This window comes from Varanus komodoensis, unplaced genomic scaffold (genome assembly GCF_004798865.1).
Source record: "Varanus komodoensis strain SLA01 unplaced genomic scaffold, ASM479886v1 scaffold1, whole genome shotgun sequence".
Lineage (NCBI taxonomy): Eukaryota > Metazoa > Chordata > Lepidosauria > Squamata > Varanidae > Varanus > Varanus komodoensis.
The window spans coordinates 78,833,813-78,853,631 of NW_025335268.1; the positions used below are offsets into that span (position 1 = coordinate 78,833,813).

At 40.0% G+C, this 19,819-nt stretch overlaps 1 protein-coding gene across 1 annotated transcript in view; it reads right to left on the bottom strand.

The window, feature by feature from the left end:
• The window catches only part of FRMPD4 (FERM and PDZ domain containing 4), a 349,502-nt gene extending 334,939 nt beyond the window's left edge, over nt 1–14,563 (bottom strand). Inside the window, exon 1 of the mRNA XM_044449615.1 lies at nt 14,466–14,563. Coding sequence (XP_044305550.1) covers nt 14,466–14,563 — 98 coding nt within the window. The remainder of the gene's footprint in view (nt 1–14,465) is intronic.
• Nucleotides 14,564–19,819: the final 5,256 nt, after the last annotated feature.

A 19,819-nucleotide genomic window follows, 5' to 3' on the forward strand; every position in this document is an offset into this window, starting at 1 on the left:
TTTATGAGGCTGCATAGAATTCTACAATTTCATGGCTCATTGACCTAAGAACGTTGCCATTAGTCTGAGATGACATATGGTAGACCACTCTAGGGGAAAACTAGCACAGCTGATGTACATTTCACAGGATAGCTAAAGCAGCAGGAAATACTCTTAACCAGGATAAAAGTATAATAAATTGACATAAAGGTGAACATATGGTCTTGGATATAATACTCAGCTGTGAATGTGCCAGTAGAACCCTGGCTTTTCTGCACCATAGGCATTACAAACTGACTTTGGAATGAAACGCATTACTAAGTTGCTTGCAAAATATGAGTTATGTAAAACTTAGTGCTGCAAGATGGCAGATGAATGCAGCCCCTTCCCTGCAACCCAAATTATGAAAATCTGTGCAACCCTTAATTTTTTGATTCACCATTTTTATTAATACCTTTTTACCTCCTTGTGCAAAACATATTATTAAACTATACTGTAAAGATGATAAGATGAGTAATTAATATACTTTGAGGAATTAAGAGTTTTCTCCATTTGGTCATCATTCTACATAATGACTGAGTTCATTTCTGTTTTTCAGATATTTAATCTTGGATTTAGATATTTGTATCTTTCCCAGCATATCATTTATATGTTAGGCTCTCTCTCTTGTGTGTGGTTTTTTTTTTTTTTTTTTTTTTGATAGACACATATTGGGATGGATCCAAACAAGCTTCCCCTGATAGATGAGATTTCTTTGGATCTAATCCAGTGGTTTTTCCCTGTTATCTCCGTATCAATATATTTACCTGAGAAAATCGGTATCACTAATAAAGAATGCTTTCATAGCATGCGGTAATGGTTAGCACTGATCACAATCCAGTGAAAGTGATTGAGTCATTAAGACCCCACTGATATGATGCATGACACTTTCTCCCATAACAATCAACTGCCTGATACAAGAAAAGAGTTTCTCACATTTAGCAAGGGGGTCTGTAAGGTTTGAATGCTTTTTCCAGAAGATAGTTTGGTATGATGTGAAAAAGAGAACCAAAAGGCTTATGTGCCTGCTACAATAAGGTAACCATGTGAAAAACCACGCAGTCAATTGGGAGCCAAACGAATGAATGGGGGAGTAGTGAATGGTGGATCAGTCCTGGATATTTCATTCACAGTAATTGAAAACACATATGCAAGGAGGCAGTCATTATTTAAATGAGAAATATTATGGATGTGTTACAGATTTGTGTTCAGTAAATCTGGCTGGTGAAGGCAGTCTTTGTTCATCATTAATGTCAAAGTATAAACACATGTTTACAATCCATATTTACTAAACTGCCAGCTACTGCCAGTAAGCCTACTACTGCCAAATAAGAATATCAGGAAAATCCTAACAGTAACTGAATAGAATTATGTAGTCTTGAAGGGTTTTCAATATCCAAGACATGCCAGAGCAACAATAATCTTGCTTTCTGAAACCCCACTATATGTTGTTCTTGTCATACCCTGGCTTTGCATTGCTATTTCATTACCCATTAGTCTGGGTAGCTCTGGAACCAAATCCTTGGATCATCAGGGGAGTAACAGAGCTTTGGACCCAATGGACCTAATGCTGCTTCTGTCCTGCTCCTGGAATATCCTATTTTGGGTCCTCCAATCAGCTGACAGGAACCCAGATGCTAAGCGCTCTGCAGCTATTAGTGGGACCTCCTGCCAGTGGAATTTCTTTCCTATGGTAGCTATTTATGAATTGTTATAAATGAGGACAACAGAGGAAAGCTACTTGCATATTTTTTGCATGACTCATGTCATTAATGTAATTTAAATAGAGATACGGCAGTGTGACCAAGTGATAGGTGTGCCTTGCTCAACCTCCTCTTTCAGATGCTGTTGATGAGCAAATTGAAGGCCCAGCTATTCAATAGTTTTTGTTTGTGTATTATATTTTATTCCAACCTAATAGCCACAGCTCTCGGGGCAATTAAGAAGAACAATCTGATCTTTCTTTATCTTTAAACTAGAATTTTAAAGACCCCTCTGCAATAGATAATGCCATCAGAGTAAATAGGTGTTTAAATTAGGGGAAAAGTACTGCAATTCATAGTATACCCTACCCAGAAGTTGTAGGGTTTTTTCCTCTCAAAAGATGCATAGGACTGTGCCCCTTTTATAGTACCAGCCCTGTTGAAATCAGAGGGACTTTAGGTATTCACAACTGATTTAAGTACCTTTGATTTTAATAGACTGATGTTATGTATAACAAAGTCTGGATCCAAGCCCAGGTCTACAAAAATGACACACTTCAGACTATTTGCTGCACACATAGCACAATTGTATTATTATCTTTAGGTATCAATTAGTTACACCTTTCATAGTGGCAACCATGAATTTGGCTTATCCTCCACCTATACAGCATAACAATTGGTGCAGGCTAATTAAAACAACCTAAAAGCCGGAAGACCTTCCTGGGCAAAGTTTCAGAAATGGACTGATAAATGCCTCTCATAAGGTGCTGTTAACATACATCAGTACCAGATTGTATTTACCAGCCTGTTCTTGAGAATAGTGGAAGACAATGGGTGACCTGGAAATTGGTGGAGAAAAGGAACCAAGATGGAGGTCCTGTTGGTTGGCGGATCGGGCTTCGGAGAGGGTGGATTTGACCTGGCCCTGAATGGGGTTGCACTCCCTCTTAGGGACAAGGTCCGCAGCTTAGGAGTACTCCTTGACCCAGAGTTTTCATTGGAAGCTCAGGTGACAGCGGTGGCGAGGAGCGCCTTCCTTCAGCTTCAGCTGATTAATCAGCTGCGCCCCTACCTGGAGTACGACTGCCTGGCAACGGTGACACACACGCTGGTGACTTCCCGCCTTGACTTCTGTAACGCGCTTTACATGGGGCTTCCCTTGAAGACGGTCCGGATACTTCAGTTGGTTCAAAATAGAGCTGCCAGGTTGCTGACGGGGACGGGGCGTTATGTTCACATGACTCCAGTCCTCCGACAGCTTCACTGGCTTCCCATTGAAGTCCGGGCCCAATTCAAGGTGTTGGTTATGACCTATAAAGCCCTAAACGGCTTGGGACCTGGTTACCTGAAAGAGCGCTTACATCCATATATGCCCACCCGCCCCTTTAGATCTGCGGGAGAGGCCCTTCTCCGGGAACCCTCCGGGAAAGAAATTAGGAGGGTAGGTACTCGGAGGAGGGCTTTCTCTGCGGTGGCACCCAATCTATGGAATGTGCTCCCCAGAGAGGTCTGCCTGGCGCCGTCGTTATTTGTTTTTCGGCGCCAGGCGAAGACCTTTTTATTTAAACGTCATTTTAATTGTTAACAATATTTACATATTTATCTGGTCAGGGCGACTTCTTTTCTTTTTTTTTATAACTTTTCTTTTATAACTTCTTTTATATCGTTTATATATATATTTTTATTTATTTTATATTATTAATTTTAATTTTATATTGTTATTTTTGTATTGTATTTTATTGTGTTGTAAGCCGCCTCGAGGCTTCGGCAAGGGGCAGCATAGAAATGTTCTAATAATAATAATAATAATAATAATAATAATAATAATAATAATGTGCAAATGGAATAAAAGCCACCTATTGGGCATCCCAATAGGTGGATTCTGTGAGAGTTGTTTGACTAAGCTTAACACAGAGAAAGGTCCACTTTCTCACCTTTACGAGAGATGGTATATTGCAGACAGTAGTTAGTGTTGGACTAACATGTAAAGAAAAGCCTAGAGCCAGCTCTGTGTTCAGGTTGAGTACTATTATTGGTTCAAGCTGCAAATGCCGGGGAGAAGGGAACTTATCTTTTCCTTGTGAGCCCCTGCCAAAAGAACAGATTTGTCTTTGTCACACAGCCAGTCTGCTAAACTAGCTGCCCACCTCAGGTATGGAAGAGGCCACTTTCTGGGCATTGGAGCTGAAGTAAGATTCTGCTGGCTTATGTACATGGGGCTCACAAGGAAAAGATAAGTTCCCTCTAAACGACAGAGTCCACAACTTGGGAGTGCTCCTCAACATGGAGCTGTCCTTGGAAGCCCAAGGGACCATCTGTGTCCCTACCTCTGGAAGATGATTGCCTAGCAACAGTAACACACGCATTGGTTACTTCCCAGTTGGATTTTTGTAACACGCTTTACATGGGGCTGCCCTTGAAGACAGTCCGGATACTTCAGATGGTTCAAAATAGAGCTGCCAGGATGCTGACGGGGACTGGGCGTTATTCTCATATAACCCCAGTCCTGTATCAGCTCCATTGGCTTCCCATCGAAGTCCGGGCTCAATTCAAGGTGCTGGTTATTACCGATAAAGCCCTAAACGGCTTGGGATCAGGAGACCTAAAAGAACTCCTTTTTCCCTATTTGCCCTCCCACTCCCTGAGATCGGCAACAGAAGCCCTCCTCCGGGAACCCTCTGTGAAAGATGTTAGGAGACAGAGTACCCAGAGGAGGGCCTTCTCTGCAGTGGCGCCCCGACTTTGGAATGCGCTCCCCAGAGAGGTCTGCCTGGCACCGTCATTATATGTTTTTCAGTGCCAGGTTAAGACCTTTTTATTTAATCAGTATTTTAATCAGTTTTAATATCATATTTTATTATTTTATTTTATTAATTGCAGCCAGAGTGGGTCATCAATTTATTTATGCTGTTAGCCGTCCAGAGATGTTAGTAATTGGACAGCACACAAATTTAATAAATAAATAAATTAGTTACTTAGTTAAAATATTTTGTGTGTGAACATTTTTGGAAGTGTTTTTAAAAGCCTTCTATTTTCATTGCTTGTTTAATCGTTCTTATTATATTTTTAAATTATGACTGCCATTTTTGTATTAACTTATTTTAGTTAAGTTATTTCAATTCCTTTTTTAATGTTCTGCAGTGAACTGTTATGATGTTTTATTGGTCTTTCAGTTTATACTGTACTTTATGAATTCTTTCTCCCGAGAGTCTCAGCTATTGGGTGATTATTAATTAATAATAATACATATGAATAACTGACTGGCTGATGTGATGTGATGGAATTCTGGTCATTGCATGATTTCTGATTAAGGAAGAATACTCCATATTGCTAATACAGGAGGCAGCAGGTCTGAACAAAGGAAAGAATGAAAAAAAGGAAAGTAGTAATCAAGCAGAACAAAAGGCACTGGAAAGGATTGGTCAGCAAAGTGAAAATTTGCAGAACATTGGTTGTGGGGGGAGGATTCGATCCCCTTGGAATTGCTAGTCTATACCCAAACATAGGACCCGAACAGTAAGACCAGGATATTTTAATGCACCTCTGTATAAAAGATTACCCAGTGTAAGAGATGTTGTATGTCATCTTCTCAAGAGACTCACAGGTCAGAAAGATGATTTGAATTATTGGTTTGTTGTTGCAATTGCTTTATAGCTCCTGTTATGGTACTGAAAGGTTTTTAATATTAATTTACAGCACAGGAATGAATCATAACTTGGTTCAAAGTGGAGGAAAAGAAAATGTTTAATGGCTTCCACTGGGATGCTTGCACTTTCTGGTTGAGAAATCATTAAATGTACCAGTGCTGTAGGGCATTTATGTGTATCTGATCCTTCTTATTTTAGTCTGAAGATAAAATCCTTCTTCAGAGACTGACTGACTATCTATTCCAAGGCAATAGCTGGTCTTTAGTCCTCAAAATAGTAGCAAAAGAATAAGTGGACATGTTTACTTGAACAGTAACACCTCTGCCCCATTTTCTATATGACTCAATGCACATTGTGCTTCCAAGAACATTTTTTTCCTACAAGTGAAAGTTTCAGTTTTATCTAATGTTCATATATACCTAACAACAACATATATTGTAGTGATAACATCCTGTGAATAATGATATCTGTCACTTCCGTTGTATACATTCAGATATATCATATTTTATCATCCTCCTTGAAACATAATCCTAACTGCTCTTTAGGCTTCTGGAGAAACTTCTCCCATTATGTTATCTGTCAATAATGGAAAACAGAACAGTTTTGTGGTGCTGGTCTATACGCTACATTTTATGATTAGAAATGCTTTTATTATACTTCAGGTGTAAAACTATGCGTGTTGAGAAGGGGGAGGTAGTTCTAGCACTTTTTTGGTCCAAACATGCATAGGATTGTATCCTTCACAGTTTGTCGGGGCGGGGAGGGTGTTTTGTATTGTTTTGTTTACAAACTTGTTAGTTCCCATCTGCTTTTGGTGCTTTGTATCATTGCTTGCCTATTTGGGAACCAGCAGGCCCATCTCTTTCTGAGCTTGACTTGAGGCCTGACAGATCCTGATTTATATATGGCAAGCAAATTTGTATGTTCAAATAGCTAAGACCTCCCCCCAAGCCCCCACCAATGTGCACCTGTACTTACGAGAAAGCATTTGTAAATGTACATAGGTTTTCAGCTCCTTGAATTCTATATTCAGTCTGTCATCTTTATAGTCAAGTAAGCACAATCAAATTCAGAGATATAATTACCAAATGTCTCGATCTAAGAATCAGGCACCTGAAAATATATGAATGCTGTACTCATACATTATCCAAAGGTTTTTTGTTTTGAGCAGAGGAAAAATATAGTCACATGTAGCAAATGAATTGTTTGCAAAAGGCAAAAAGAGTTCTCACTAGATGCATTTTCATTTCTTAATAGCAATCAGATTCTTTTTTTTCATCAAGTACATAATTTTCTGCATTTCACCCACTGCAATTTTATGCATCACAAAGCAATGAAAGAGATGTGGACAGGATGTCTATTTCAGATAGATCGATGTGTCAACGAGAGACTGCTTTATAGACAGAAATGAGACTTTAGACGTTTTCTTTGGCTAGTAACAATTGAATGAAATGGAATGTAATTATGCTGACTGTATATTTATTGGTGTTGCACTTTACAAGACACTTCATCAACCCAAGTGTATACCATTTGATGGAGATTAGACTCTATTTTCAGAAGAAGTTAAGGTGCGTTGTTGAATTTCTAGACTGTTTCTATAAGAATAAAAATAATGTATGGTTGTTTATTGAGGTAATAGCTGGGGAAGCAACCCTCTCTTTTATCCAGAGAACTTCCCATGATTTACAGTGATGATATGTGTGGTTGTATTGATCTGTCACAGTAACCATAGTCCAATCAAATTCTGCGCTGGTCTAAGACCTTTAGTTGACTACGGTGAACAGCAAGATGGCACTCCATTCAAGCTACAAAAGCCAGCTGGACTAACAATCTAATCTTTCTTTAACACTGGTAATGGGGCGGCATCCTCCACTGCATCTGAAGGCAGGCTTGCTTAAGGGACAGAAGCAAGGCTGTGTGGCACAAAACTGTCTCTTCTACCTTCTGCCACCTTACTGAGAAAAATAATCTGCCTTACAAGATCCATTTCAGTTTAGTACTGTGTTACTAAACAGAGCTGCCATGTAGACATAATCAGCAAGCATGTAGACATAAGTGATCTGCAATCCAACACGTAATCTCCGCTTGTGCAATGTTGTTTTTAGGATACATTCACATGCCTAACTTAAGAGCCACAGTACTTTAAAGCCACAATATCAGCAGTAAACTGCACGGCTGTTGTAAACTGCTATTTTATCCACCAGGCTGAGAAGAAAACGAGTGCATTCTGCATATTCCTTGCCTTTGGGCAAGCAATCATGAGTTGTGCTGTCACTGAAAATAGCACAACGTACTGTTCTTTCTACCACAGCAAAAGGAAGTAGATACTATCTACTTGGTTACCAACAGCCTGGTTGAAACAACAGCAGGCTAGTGCTGGTTCTTGCAGTAATTTAATACCAAACTACCACTGGGAAAGTATTTCAGAAGCATTTTAGATGTGCTGACTCTCTGACCCATGTATTGTGCACTATGGATTTAATTGGCATTACTCAGACACCTTGACTCAAGAATACATTTCGCTTCTAGAAACCACATGGTGAAAAGCTGCCAAGAATGTTGTAAAGGAAGCTCCAAACTGCTGCACAGTTACAGGATCTGCTGACTGGTTCATGGTAAGCCATGGTAGTTTATAAGGCAGGGTAGCTTGTTATGCTGTCTGAACTCTGCCACAGAGGCTTGACAAACCACGCTGCTGCGTTTGGGCAACAGAAGAAGCCAGCCCTGGTGTATAATCCACCTGGCTTATTGTACTGTGCAAACCCAGTCAGTGTGCACATGCTCCTCCTTAAAGGGAGTTCTTCCTTGTAAGTGTGGAAACAGGTGAATGCTTCCTGACTGCTACACCAGTTAATTAACCCAGGGGGTTCCTTTACAATGGCCAATCAAAAATTCCGGTGGGAAAAACGGGACAGTCCTGAACAGTTTCTACCTCCCAAGCATGTCAGCAAGATCTGGCACTGAGTGCCCTTGAGAATCTTTTTAGTTTTGAATAGTGTTCTGTGCAGCACACTCTACGCAACATGGGACTCAATGGTGCTCAACTGACTTGAGGCTATTTTTGAATTCGGAACTAAAGCTGAGAAACCCAAGGATAATCTGTGCCCATAGCATTTTCTCAACTTCTTGCAACAAAACTGGAATCTCTTTGGTTTCCCTCTTCTCTTATATCATGTGATAATAGCCATTCACATTTACTTTCCATTTCTTTTTCTTTTTCGCCCTCCTAAGTCTACCAAGTTTTGCCCCTTCAGGTCAACAGTGTCATCAACATCAAAGCTTGGTCATACAGCCTTCCAGTCTTCTGCGCAGCCATTTCATAGCATCACCTTCCCTTCTTATTTGGCAAACACAACTTTTTCTATTCTTCATGTAAAGCTAGTCCACTACCTATACTGGGCCAGCAGCTGGATGTATTAACCAAGCTGTTTTTTCTCTTCCATAAGAAAAAAAAAATGTAAAAAAGAGAGAGTTCATGTTTTTGGACTTGGGTTGTTTAATTTTCCAAGTTCAGAAGAAGCTAGCCTGCTCTTTGATAAAAGTATGTTACATAAATCCATTGTGTGCACATTGCACCTTGGTTAAATCTTCCTTTAGAACAACATAGGTCATTAATCATATACACATGGAAATTCGTGCATGCACATGAACCCAGGTGGCCACATGTATTGCCAAAAAAGAGCAAATACATCACCCAAGAAGAGAACAAAAAAAGTATAAAGAAGATGACATGATTTGCATTATATAAGCTCACTTATGTATGGATGCAAATTTATAAATAATTATTACTATAATTTCAGTAAGTGGACAAGTCTGTGGTCAGTGAACCTGTGTGCCTGCTCTCTCTGCTATCAGGTCCTAACTGCTGATGGACAACTTTGAGGTCCACTTTATTGTTAGAGGTAGGTCTAGAGCCCTTCCTATCTTTACAAGGATCAAACAGTCCTTAAAATAATAGATGACACCGTCAAACAGAGAACAGCTCTCTGTACCATATGACACATGACTACCATAGTGTAAACAAGCACACAGCAAACAAATGCATATTCAAACAGCAATAGGAGTACTTCCAACAATAAAGGGCCAGTGAGGCATGCACCTATCTGTATGCAGCTGTCCTGAAATACAGCTCTTAAATCCTTTTGCACAAAAACAAGAAGGATTATTAATCATACCCTCTAAAAGGCATGTACTGTTTTATGTGCACAAGGAGGAGGAAAATACAAGCCAGTAAAAACAACTCAATTGCACGTTTCTCCAGCTTGCGGTTGTTGCATATCAATCCCTTTGAGAACGAACTCTGTTCTGGCTTGTTAAGTTTTGGAATATGAAGCACAAACTGGACAATATCTTAGTTCCACTTACAGCTCTCACCAACAGGCATCTCTTCTGGAGATAAATTATTTTCTAAGTTTTTTTTTCTTTTGGGAAGATATTTGCTGATGAAAACAAGGAAGCAAAAATGAACAAATGAATATTTATTGATTTAAAATCAAATTAAAATTTAAACTTTCACTCACACGTGCCCTTTAGTCTGAATTAGCAGAGTTCTGACTTCTGGAAGCAGAGTTCTGACTTACGGATAGGTCCAAATTTATGCAGGATGAATCACAGAACATGGCAGCTTCTACAGCCTCCTGAAACACTACACAGAGAGTCAGGAGACCAAGATGAATGGGGTTAGCTGTTGTGGATACGTGGGGGGGCCTTCAGTACATGGAGTCTTTACCCTTCAGGGAGGTGGATCCTGGATGCTACCCTTAATCAAATATGGTTCAACTCTAAATGGAATGAGTAAGTGGCAAGTATAAAACTCTACTCTTGGAATTGACTGTACAGCAGTCAATTGGAATACTGTACAGCAGGGTAGAAAGATGGGAGATGAGAATGTACTGACTTCTTCATAATTTGCAGTAGATAGGCAAGGATACCTTAGCTCCAATTGTTTAACAAAGGCAATTTTTAAAAATAGGCTACTAAAATGAAGAAAACTAGGAGCAGTTTTTTATTTGAAAGAACTGGGAGCTGTTCAGGTATAGATAGAAAGAGGTGCTTTTCTCTTAATTCCAGGTGTAGGTTTTTGTTGCTTTTCTTCCTCCTTCTCACTATATTGTATCTTTGGGTTGGTAGATCATAGTGTTTCAGTAAAGGAAAAAACCCTGCATGCTGGAAGTCTGCCTACCCCTGCTCTCTATCCATTACCTGCATTTCAGCCAAGGTGGGCCCACTTAAAAGAATGTTGCCTCGTGCTGTACTTAGCATCAGACAATCCTCTGTTTGAAACTTAAGTGCAGTTTTAAAAGATCAAGAAACAGGAAGAGAGAGAAATAGCATGAAGTTGCACAATGAAGTTGCAAACTTACCAGGCACACAGTTCACCTGGTCACATTAGGGCATTTTATGTATTGCATTTTTATTTGAATTATCATTTTTTGATGTTTTGTCTACACAAATAGCTTCACACATAGAAGATGCATGCAAACCTCTGTCTCTTTTGTCAGGCGTTGCTTTCCCTTCTTTTTGTGCAGCAGAAGGCCACCCTATCATTTTAACTCATTGAAGTCATGCCTAACTCTCTTTAGATAGTGGTAATTAACTACAAGCAGGATGGATGCTTTGCATTGCCATTTGTGAGGCATATGAACAAATAAGCACAGCCGACAGGTAGGAAACTGCAAGGCCTTTGGATGAGGAGAGATCAAGTTACCACCTCCTTCCCTGGCAAGATAAATGATCTATTAAATCGCAGACATCCCCAGCTCTTCAGTTCCTGCTCTCTGGGAGGATTGCATTAAATCCAGTCAGCAATTATCTGTAATGTGAGATAAAAATCTTTACTCTGGAAGCAAGCTTTAAAAGGTCAAAATGTAATCACTGTCTTCAAAGGAAAGTTTTCAGTGTGTGTTTGGCTGCACGAAGAAAGCAGTAACAAATACATTCACTATCTAGGCATGCACTGAACGACACAAAGTCTCTTGGTTTGTCAGATTTGTGAGAAATACAATGGCAGAACTCTTTAATAGTAATGGGCTTTAAGTCGGTGTTTACTGCTGTCCTTTATTTGAATAAAATCCTGGTTTTATTCTTCTTTGTGCAGTTTTTCATGTCTAGCTACAGGAAGGATAATGTGCTGCATTGCAAAAGAAGCAGTCACACCAACAAGTCAGTTTGGATTGAAATGATATTTTCTCCTTTTAGGACTAACTAGATGCAACCATGGAGATGCACAAAGCGTTCTCCAGTTCTGTTTTTGTTCTTTTTAAAACTTTTGCAGATTTCATTAATGGGTGGAGGGATACACTTTTCTTGATGGAAATGCTTCAGCACTGGTGTTTTCCCTGCTAAACACATGCACCTTTTAGAAATGGATTAACATCCTCCTTATGGTCTGGCTACTCCTTCCTAGCAGAAATGCTGTTAGCTATATATAATTTGGACCTTTGATGCCGAACAATTTTGCTTTTAGTTCATTCACAGATCAGTCAAGATAGATGAGCAGAGAATACTACAACACATAATTCAGCTTACATGAAGTTGCCTTTGGAAATACATTTTGAAAAGTAGCATCCAGTTACTATGGCATAAGCATGAAATCCAGGCAAGATGACAGTTCGCAGCACATGACTGAGAAATAAAGGAGATGGAAGACTCTTGGTCTCTTCATAAAAGACACTTTTAGCATACTCATAATCTCTCTTCAGTCATTAATTTTTCCCTGTTGAATGAACATGTGAAGAGAGGACCACTCGCGCCCTGCAGGGCCATCTTAGTGCATGGGCCTGATGGGCACTTGCCCATGGGCCCCATACTAATCTGTGTATGTTAACCCTTGGAAAATGGGAAAACTTCCAAAAATTAACAGTAGTTGTAGTTGTCGAAGGGGCCCCAGTACACTGCTTTGCCCGGGGCCCATAATGCTGTTCAGACGGCCCTGCCGCCCTGCCTCACTTCATCATATCTGCCACCCAGTAGGATACAGGACGAAAGTCTAAAGATGGGAACCTCCTGCATCCATGGAAGTTCACCATACGACTAAGCACACTAGGCTCTTAATCAAGTTGATTAAGACACAGATACAGAAGGTTATTCTTTTCAGACTGTTGCACTCCCTGCAACACCAGAGAGTGGGAAGGGCTGGAGCACTTCTCTCCAAACGTGTCCATTCAACACTGAAGAATGGATGTCTGAAGAATTGTGTGGGGAAGGTCAATGAGTCCTCCCTCAGTGGCACATGATTAATTGCTGTAGAAGCACTGACAACAGCTTCTCTCATATAGATCTATATGTTTCTGCCTCACTAGCAAACTGCTGCACCAGCACCAGGAAACTCTGAATGTGGTTGTTCTCTCAATTGCCAATGAATTTACTGTTTAACTGATCAATTGCCAATGAATTTACTGTTTAACTGATGCCTGAGTGTACAGGTGAGGCCTGCTTCTCCCAAAATACAGCCTTCCAAGGTTGTTACCTCAGAAACCCATAGTCCAGCTTCAGATCAAAATGGCACATCAATTGAATTGTATCCAGCATCCCCAACATCTGGCCCGCAACCAGCAGGAACCACCCTGAGGATGGAGCTAACTCCATTTGGTTGAGAAGGGAGGATTCAATTTGGAATCAACTTCTGATCATCAAGCTGTATTTTGCTAATGGCTAATATTCTAGCTTTCCTGCTATCTTTTGTTAATGATCCTGTGATATTCCTTTTGTATCACAAAGCCCACCTAGCCAGTCAGTTTAACATAAAAAAGACTACAGTTAAAAGCCCTTTTCCCTGATCTGCTTGGAAGGGGCACGGGGCACAGTGTATGACTTGGTTACTGCCACTTACTTATCTGATATTACTTATCAGAAATATTGATAAGGCAACTCCAAACTATATCATTTTCATTTTCCTTCCATTCATCTCTTGCTTGATGGAACCAGCATAGGAAGGGCAGTAAGAAAGCAGTGCAGCGGAAGTAAGTTCAGAAACTGAGGGGGAAATTAGTTTTATGCTATATCAAGAGGACATGGTATTGCAGATAGGTGCTTGAGTTAACTGGGAAGAATCAAGTCCAAATCTATGCTCAGCTATAAAGCTCTTGAGATGACCTTGGGCCAGTTGCTTGTTCTTAATCTTTCCTACCCATTGGGGTTCGTTGTACGGACACAGCAGAGAGAAACCATTTCGCCTGACCCAGAAAGATAGCATTAAAATGTAAATAACAACAGAAATAAGTTTTGAGTTGATACCAATTCTAAAAACTAATTTTTAGAATTAGATCACTGTTTCTATCTTATTTCTCTGCAGTTCTGCCAGCAGCACAGAGATGATGCCTTGATCATTAGGAAGAGCAAGATGTTAGCAGACTGTGAGGTCGCAAATATGTTACAGTCCCTCAATTTAAAATGTTCATTTTATTTAAGAAGTGCATCCATTAACATCTGATGCTTTGATTAAAAAACAAACTTCAGCATATATGTGTGCATATGATAAGCAAATAAATACAGTGCCATATTCTGAGCTGATCAAAAGAGACACCAGCAATTACTGAGATTTTTTAGTAACATGGCATTTTTCCATTTTTAAAAACAAAACAAAAACGTAAGGAAAATTTGACATTGAAATCATATTGCTTTGTCAACTTGCTGCTTTTTCAGCGTCACCATTGCTTTTACATTAACCACATGTGTTTTGGATATTAAAAACCATGTGGGCTGCCTTGTACCTTGTAATATAAAATCAGAAATCAATAAACAGCATAAATGTGTATACGTAAATAATGTTTGAAATAAACATATTAGAGAGGAAGAGATTAGTTGTACTATCATAACACACTCTAATTACTGTAAAAATTAATAGAGACCAACTTTACTTTTCTTCATCCTTGCTTCTGTGTATACATGATAGCTAGTCTGTATGTTGTATATAACTGGAAGCAGACACCGATATGACAATGACAACATCTTATAAGGTTGTACTTGTCAGCAATTACATACAATGGTGTGGGACCAAACACTATTATTTTTGCATATACTTCAAACTGCCTGTGTTATGAAGAATCAAATAAAAATAATGAAAATGACATTACAAAAAATAAATATTATTACTCACTGACAAAACTGCTTCTCTTCCTCATCTGTGACCTTGCCAATGTCCCAGGGAAGATGGAGGGTCTGCTGAATTCCTTCTTCAGTGAAGTTTCTCTCCATTTTGGATGTACAGAAATTTAGCCAATATTTCTGCTCTTCATTAGGCCAATGAGAACAGCCCTCTTGCTGGTATTTTTCAGGAGGACAACAGCTAGACTTCTCCACCAGTGAAAGGAAGCAGCCACAGAAATAGCATGACCGTGACACAGAGACTGGGAAAATAAAGGCAATAAGTGCATGGAGACCAATCATATTTCATTATTCTGTTGGGCAGAAACAAGATATGCTTAAGAGGTCATGTGCTTAAAGTGCCTTATAAAAGCAACAGCTAGGATAGAAACCACAAAAGGTTCTCTCCTACCCTCCCTTAATAGAAATATAGTTTTCCATTTATGTTCAGAGTTGACATTCAGGCTTGTAGACTTCTGTCAAAATGCTGAGCTACTTAAAACTTTTTTTTTCAAATCACTTCACTAAGCTAAGAATTTCTGCCCTTCCTATAGTAACCCTGAAATGTCTAAATCATAAGGGGAATTCTGGGACCACAGTCTAATGCCTCTACTAGATAAGAAAAAGTCCTAAGCAAAAAGTAATTTACCACAGGGATAAAGAAAGAGAAACGTGTGTGTGTGTTTCATTTCAAGAATGTCCTTTGCAAGAAGGCATCATCAATACTCTGCTACATGTAGAATTAAGTAGCACTTTAAATACACTACCATATCACACAAAATACAGAGTTGTGTTTTGAGACCTCTACATAATCTGAAAAGGAAGTTAGGTCCAAACTGCATCTAGAATATTTGATTTTTATTAAGTATTTGAAGAAAACAATTCAGCAAAAGGAACATGAAAATTAAACAAAAAAAACCCCAAGAACTCTCCCTCTAGGTTTACCATCTAAATAAGCAGGAAACAAAGGGGAAGAAAGAAGAGATACCTATTTGTTCAGATTTGACAAAGAAAGCTATGTACATGAATGAGAAACATGATAGATGGTTTTGTTTGTTAATTAATGGCACAATTAAATAAAGTGGTCAGGGTTTCATCTCATAAGGGGTTAAAAACTATGTGTACTTTCTCTCTGCAGAATGCAGGCCTGATCCATCTTCTCACGTGAAACAGTTCCTACACACATGGACATTCTCCTTATACATATGGACCATTCCTTTGCTCAGAGGAGTGAATGGTCAAGGCCATCCATGCATGGCACTATCTTTTTACATCAGAACTGTTGAATGATGGCCAGTTTCCAGGTTGCAGTGAGGCCCAGGTGCATATGCACGATCCTTTCATCTATGCATGGACGGGTTTGCTTGTTTTCTTACCTCAGGGGTGATGCTCTAGAGTCCCCCCAGACTTTGGATGCTACCTGAGGAGGAAATCTGGAAAAAAGGTAGTTGCTGGTACTGCATGAAGCACCAGAGCCTGTGCAATCTCTCTAGGATCAAAGGATCATACTATAATGAGAAACCTTTCCTTCTATGTTCCTCTCATGGATTCTCTCTCTCTCTCTTGCTCCCATTCCTACTTCTACTCTTACATGCCCATGCTGAGAACTTGCTACACAATGATTTTTTTGAGAAAGAAGGATAAGAGCAGGAAGTACTCCCTCTGAAATATTGACATTTCACAGAGCATCTGATTTTACTATTGGTTACCATACTTTTGCTTCTGCAGAAGTTCAGTTTCCACACTACAATATTTAATCAGTCTCCCCAAACTTCCTTCTCCCTTCCCACTGTAAATTTGTCCCATAGCACTGCATGCAACAAATTATATTAAAATGAGAATTAGGACTATGTGACATTATAATCTGGGAACTGTTAAGGATTTTAAATAGATTTTACAGGGTTTTTTTAAAGCAGGACAATGCCCTCAACCACCTCATTCTATAAAGTTAATTTAGATCTGTACAGTTCTCACAACTGCTCCTAGATTTCTCTGAAGAGCTTCCTGTCTGAAAGAAGCCATTTGGCTCAGGGAATTCTCTGCCTCATTTCCAGTCACCATTCATCCTGTCTTTTTCTTCCATCCTTTATCCTGACAATTCATTCTCTTTGGTACTCCATCCAAAGCATGTCTTTGGAAATTCTCAAGGGAGGATGGCATCGGACAAGAAACATTTTGAACTGTATTTGACTGTATATCGACAGACAAGTGGAATTGCTTTTCTCCTTCACTTCCATACTTGAATGAACCTACTTTTTTGAAAAAAGTGGGTTCTGTGCTTGCAGATTAAGGGACCTGGGGGTGTTTGGTGATCATCTCTATTATGCAGCAATAAGAAGAGGCACAGCTTGGTGGCAGAGCACATGACCGGTATGCTGGAGGGTCCTTGTTCAGTCCCCAGAATTTCCAAGTAGGGCTATGAAAGAACACTGCCTTAAACCTCACAAAGCAACTGTAAGTCAGTAGCAACAATATTGGGCTAAATGGATGAATGGTCTGACTTAGTAAATGGCAGCCTTCCATGTTCCTATGAACAGGAAGTTTTGATAAAAATAGGAATCAACATTTTTGGAAAGTGGAGGAGAGAAAAATACTATTCGCTAACCCAATCCTGGGAGTCAGTCCCATTGAACAAAATGGGAGATTTCCTGTCTGATCTACATGTGTATTCAAAAGAAAGTCCTGAGTGTGGTATTCCGGCTTGAACTGCCAATCCAATTCCAGTTCACTGACTACCGTTCAACCCAACCCTGTGCATGTTTGGTGACAATGGTCTGATTTAGCATGACTCAATTTATGTTCATATGTAAACAAATTCTGGTAATTCTGAATCTTTTTCTCCCTCGCTTTCCTGCTTGTCTGTTCATTGAATTGTTATTTGCCGTGAAGCAAGTCTGCACTCCTCATATCTATCTAAGCACATCTACTTTTGTATTACGTGCCTTGGCTCCAGATCTTTGGAGTACCCAGCCATGTTCTGACCCCTCTCGCTTTTGCCACAAAAAGGTCATGATAAAGAAATAGGAAGTGCTGCCCATATCTATGACCAAGAAAATCTACAGAGCTTGAGATGTAAAGGGGTCACAAAAGTATAAGATTGACACTGCCTTTCAGGGAATGGCAAAATGTCAACATCCCTAAAGACCAGGGCTTTTTGTACTGACTATGGCTTTTCTTTAGGCAATGCAGTAGGTTCATCATCATCATGGAGAAAACCATTTTAGAAAAATGAAATGCATTGGTACCTATCAACTAAATCCATCCCTTATTCTGTAGACAGCCAGTTGATATGACCATATTCCTTGAAGCAGAAAAATATGCCCCTGGAATGCTGTCTTACTCCTATTGCCCCTTTAAGTCCTGTATGCTTCACCACCAGAGTTACCACATGTTGTGTTGTGCAAAGCTGGTGAAGGTGCCTTGTTGTCATGATTGCTAACTACCCACAAGCCATGGGCAATTTTTAGATTGTGGGTGGTTTGCTGACTATGCCAACGACCCATCCTCACTGGGCTCATTCAAGCTCTGATAGCAGCTTGAATATGCAATATGGCTGCCAGCAAGTAACTGCAGGTCCTGCAGTCCCCCATAGTTTAAATAAACCATGTGGTGATCATGCAAATGGGTTATGCAAACTGCATGAAGTCATACTCATAAGATGGAGCAGACGAAGAGGGGGAGGAAAAATTTACACAGATTAAGTTCTGCTACATGTCATTTCACCCTGGTTTTCACCCAGGACTGTTGAGCTCAACAAACAAGTAACAACTGGGTTTCCCATTTTCTTATCAGTTGTTACTGAATTTGTCTCCAATCTCAGATAAAGGACATAGGATGCCCAATATATTTACAATGTAGCTGTGAGTTTCCATATGCTTAGCTTACTAACTATAATTACAGTACAGGAACAGTTCGACCAAACTACTATCAATAAAGAGCCCAAGCAGAAGGTCTCTGTCGCAGCACTTCAGAAAGCCTTGTAGGCTAGGTGGGGGTTGGAAAGGATTAGAATCCAGAGGGAAGGCTTGTCTTTATATTGTCTGTCATCATGAACTATTTCTCACAAGGTGTCCTTCATCTTGGGAAACAGGGAGAGTCTGCAGAGGACTGATACAAATGACCAACATTGGAGGCATGGCTCAGTGAAGTAATTTCATCACCATTTGTGAGGCTTTGCATAACAAGGGCAGCCAGTTTGAGACAGAGCTTTAGAACTTTTCTATATGAAGAATTTATTGTGGGCATACAGTTGCTGCTGGGTCCTTAGATGAACAGATGCCTCTCAGAGCAGGTACACACATCAGCTGGGGAAAATTCTCTCAATGCAGAGATGCAGTAATAGGGAAAGCTTCAAACTGAGTTTGTTAGCCTTATGATGAGGCCACCTGCTCCATTATTCCTGCACAGTGCAGAAGGGTACAATACATCCAAAGAACGAATTACTAATGCAGGCATTGTTTTTCAGAATGCTTTCATGGTCAAACATCTTTCATGAAACATCACCTCTGGAAGAATAGGGAATATATATTTGACAGAAGCCTAGTGAGCCAAAGCAAGAGAACTTTAATTGAAGTCCTATTGGAGCAGCAATAAAATATTATCCACATTACTAAAGATGAGGATTTGGATGCTAGAGGGAAAGAAGGCAAGTTGTGGTAGTGACTCATAGGGCTGCAACATTCTTACCTGGACTCCAGCCCTCTTCTGTTGATCAGATTTCTTCACATACTTGGCACCAGTTCAGGAAGCAAGCTGAGCTGAGAGGTAATCTGTGAATAGTTGCAGAAATCTGGGTGTGCAACCAGCAACCTTCTCCTGTAGCACGTGCAGTAGAAACCAAGGCTGTAAGTCACATGCACAGAAGAAGGATGCCACTTGCGCAGCATTTGTGCGCGGCTGCTGCTTAATGCAGTGTGGACACTCAGTGAGCTCACCAGGAAGACAGACTCGTGCTGCAAGAAAGCAGACCAGAGTCTGGGAAGACCAGGTGGATCCCCACCCCCAAAACAGATTTCTCACATATCTCTAGTACCTAGTAAACCTCACTAGAAGAGCAGGCAAATAATTGGGGCATTTTATCCATGCCTTTCTATGTGTGTGTGTGTGTGTGTGTGTGTGTGTATACTTTCACAACTGAATACTAAGGAAGGACATGATACCACTTTTCAAAGTCCTTAAGGACCATCATATAGAAAAGGGCAAACACTCTACTGCCCCAGAGAGGAGAATTAGATCTAGTTAGCTGTCATTTCAGGAGTGACTATTAGGAGAAATGCCTTAAGTGCCAAGCAGTTGCCAGTGACACACATTGCATAACACCATAGCACATTCTTCCCTGTTGAAGGTTTTCCAAAGCATGTTGAGCTC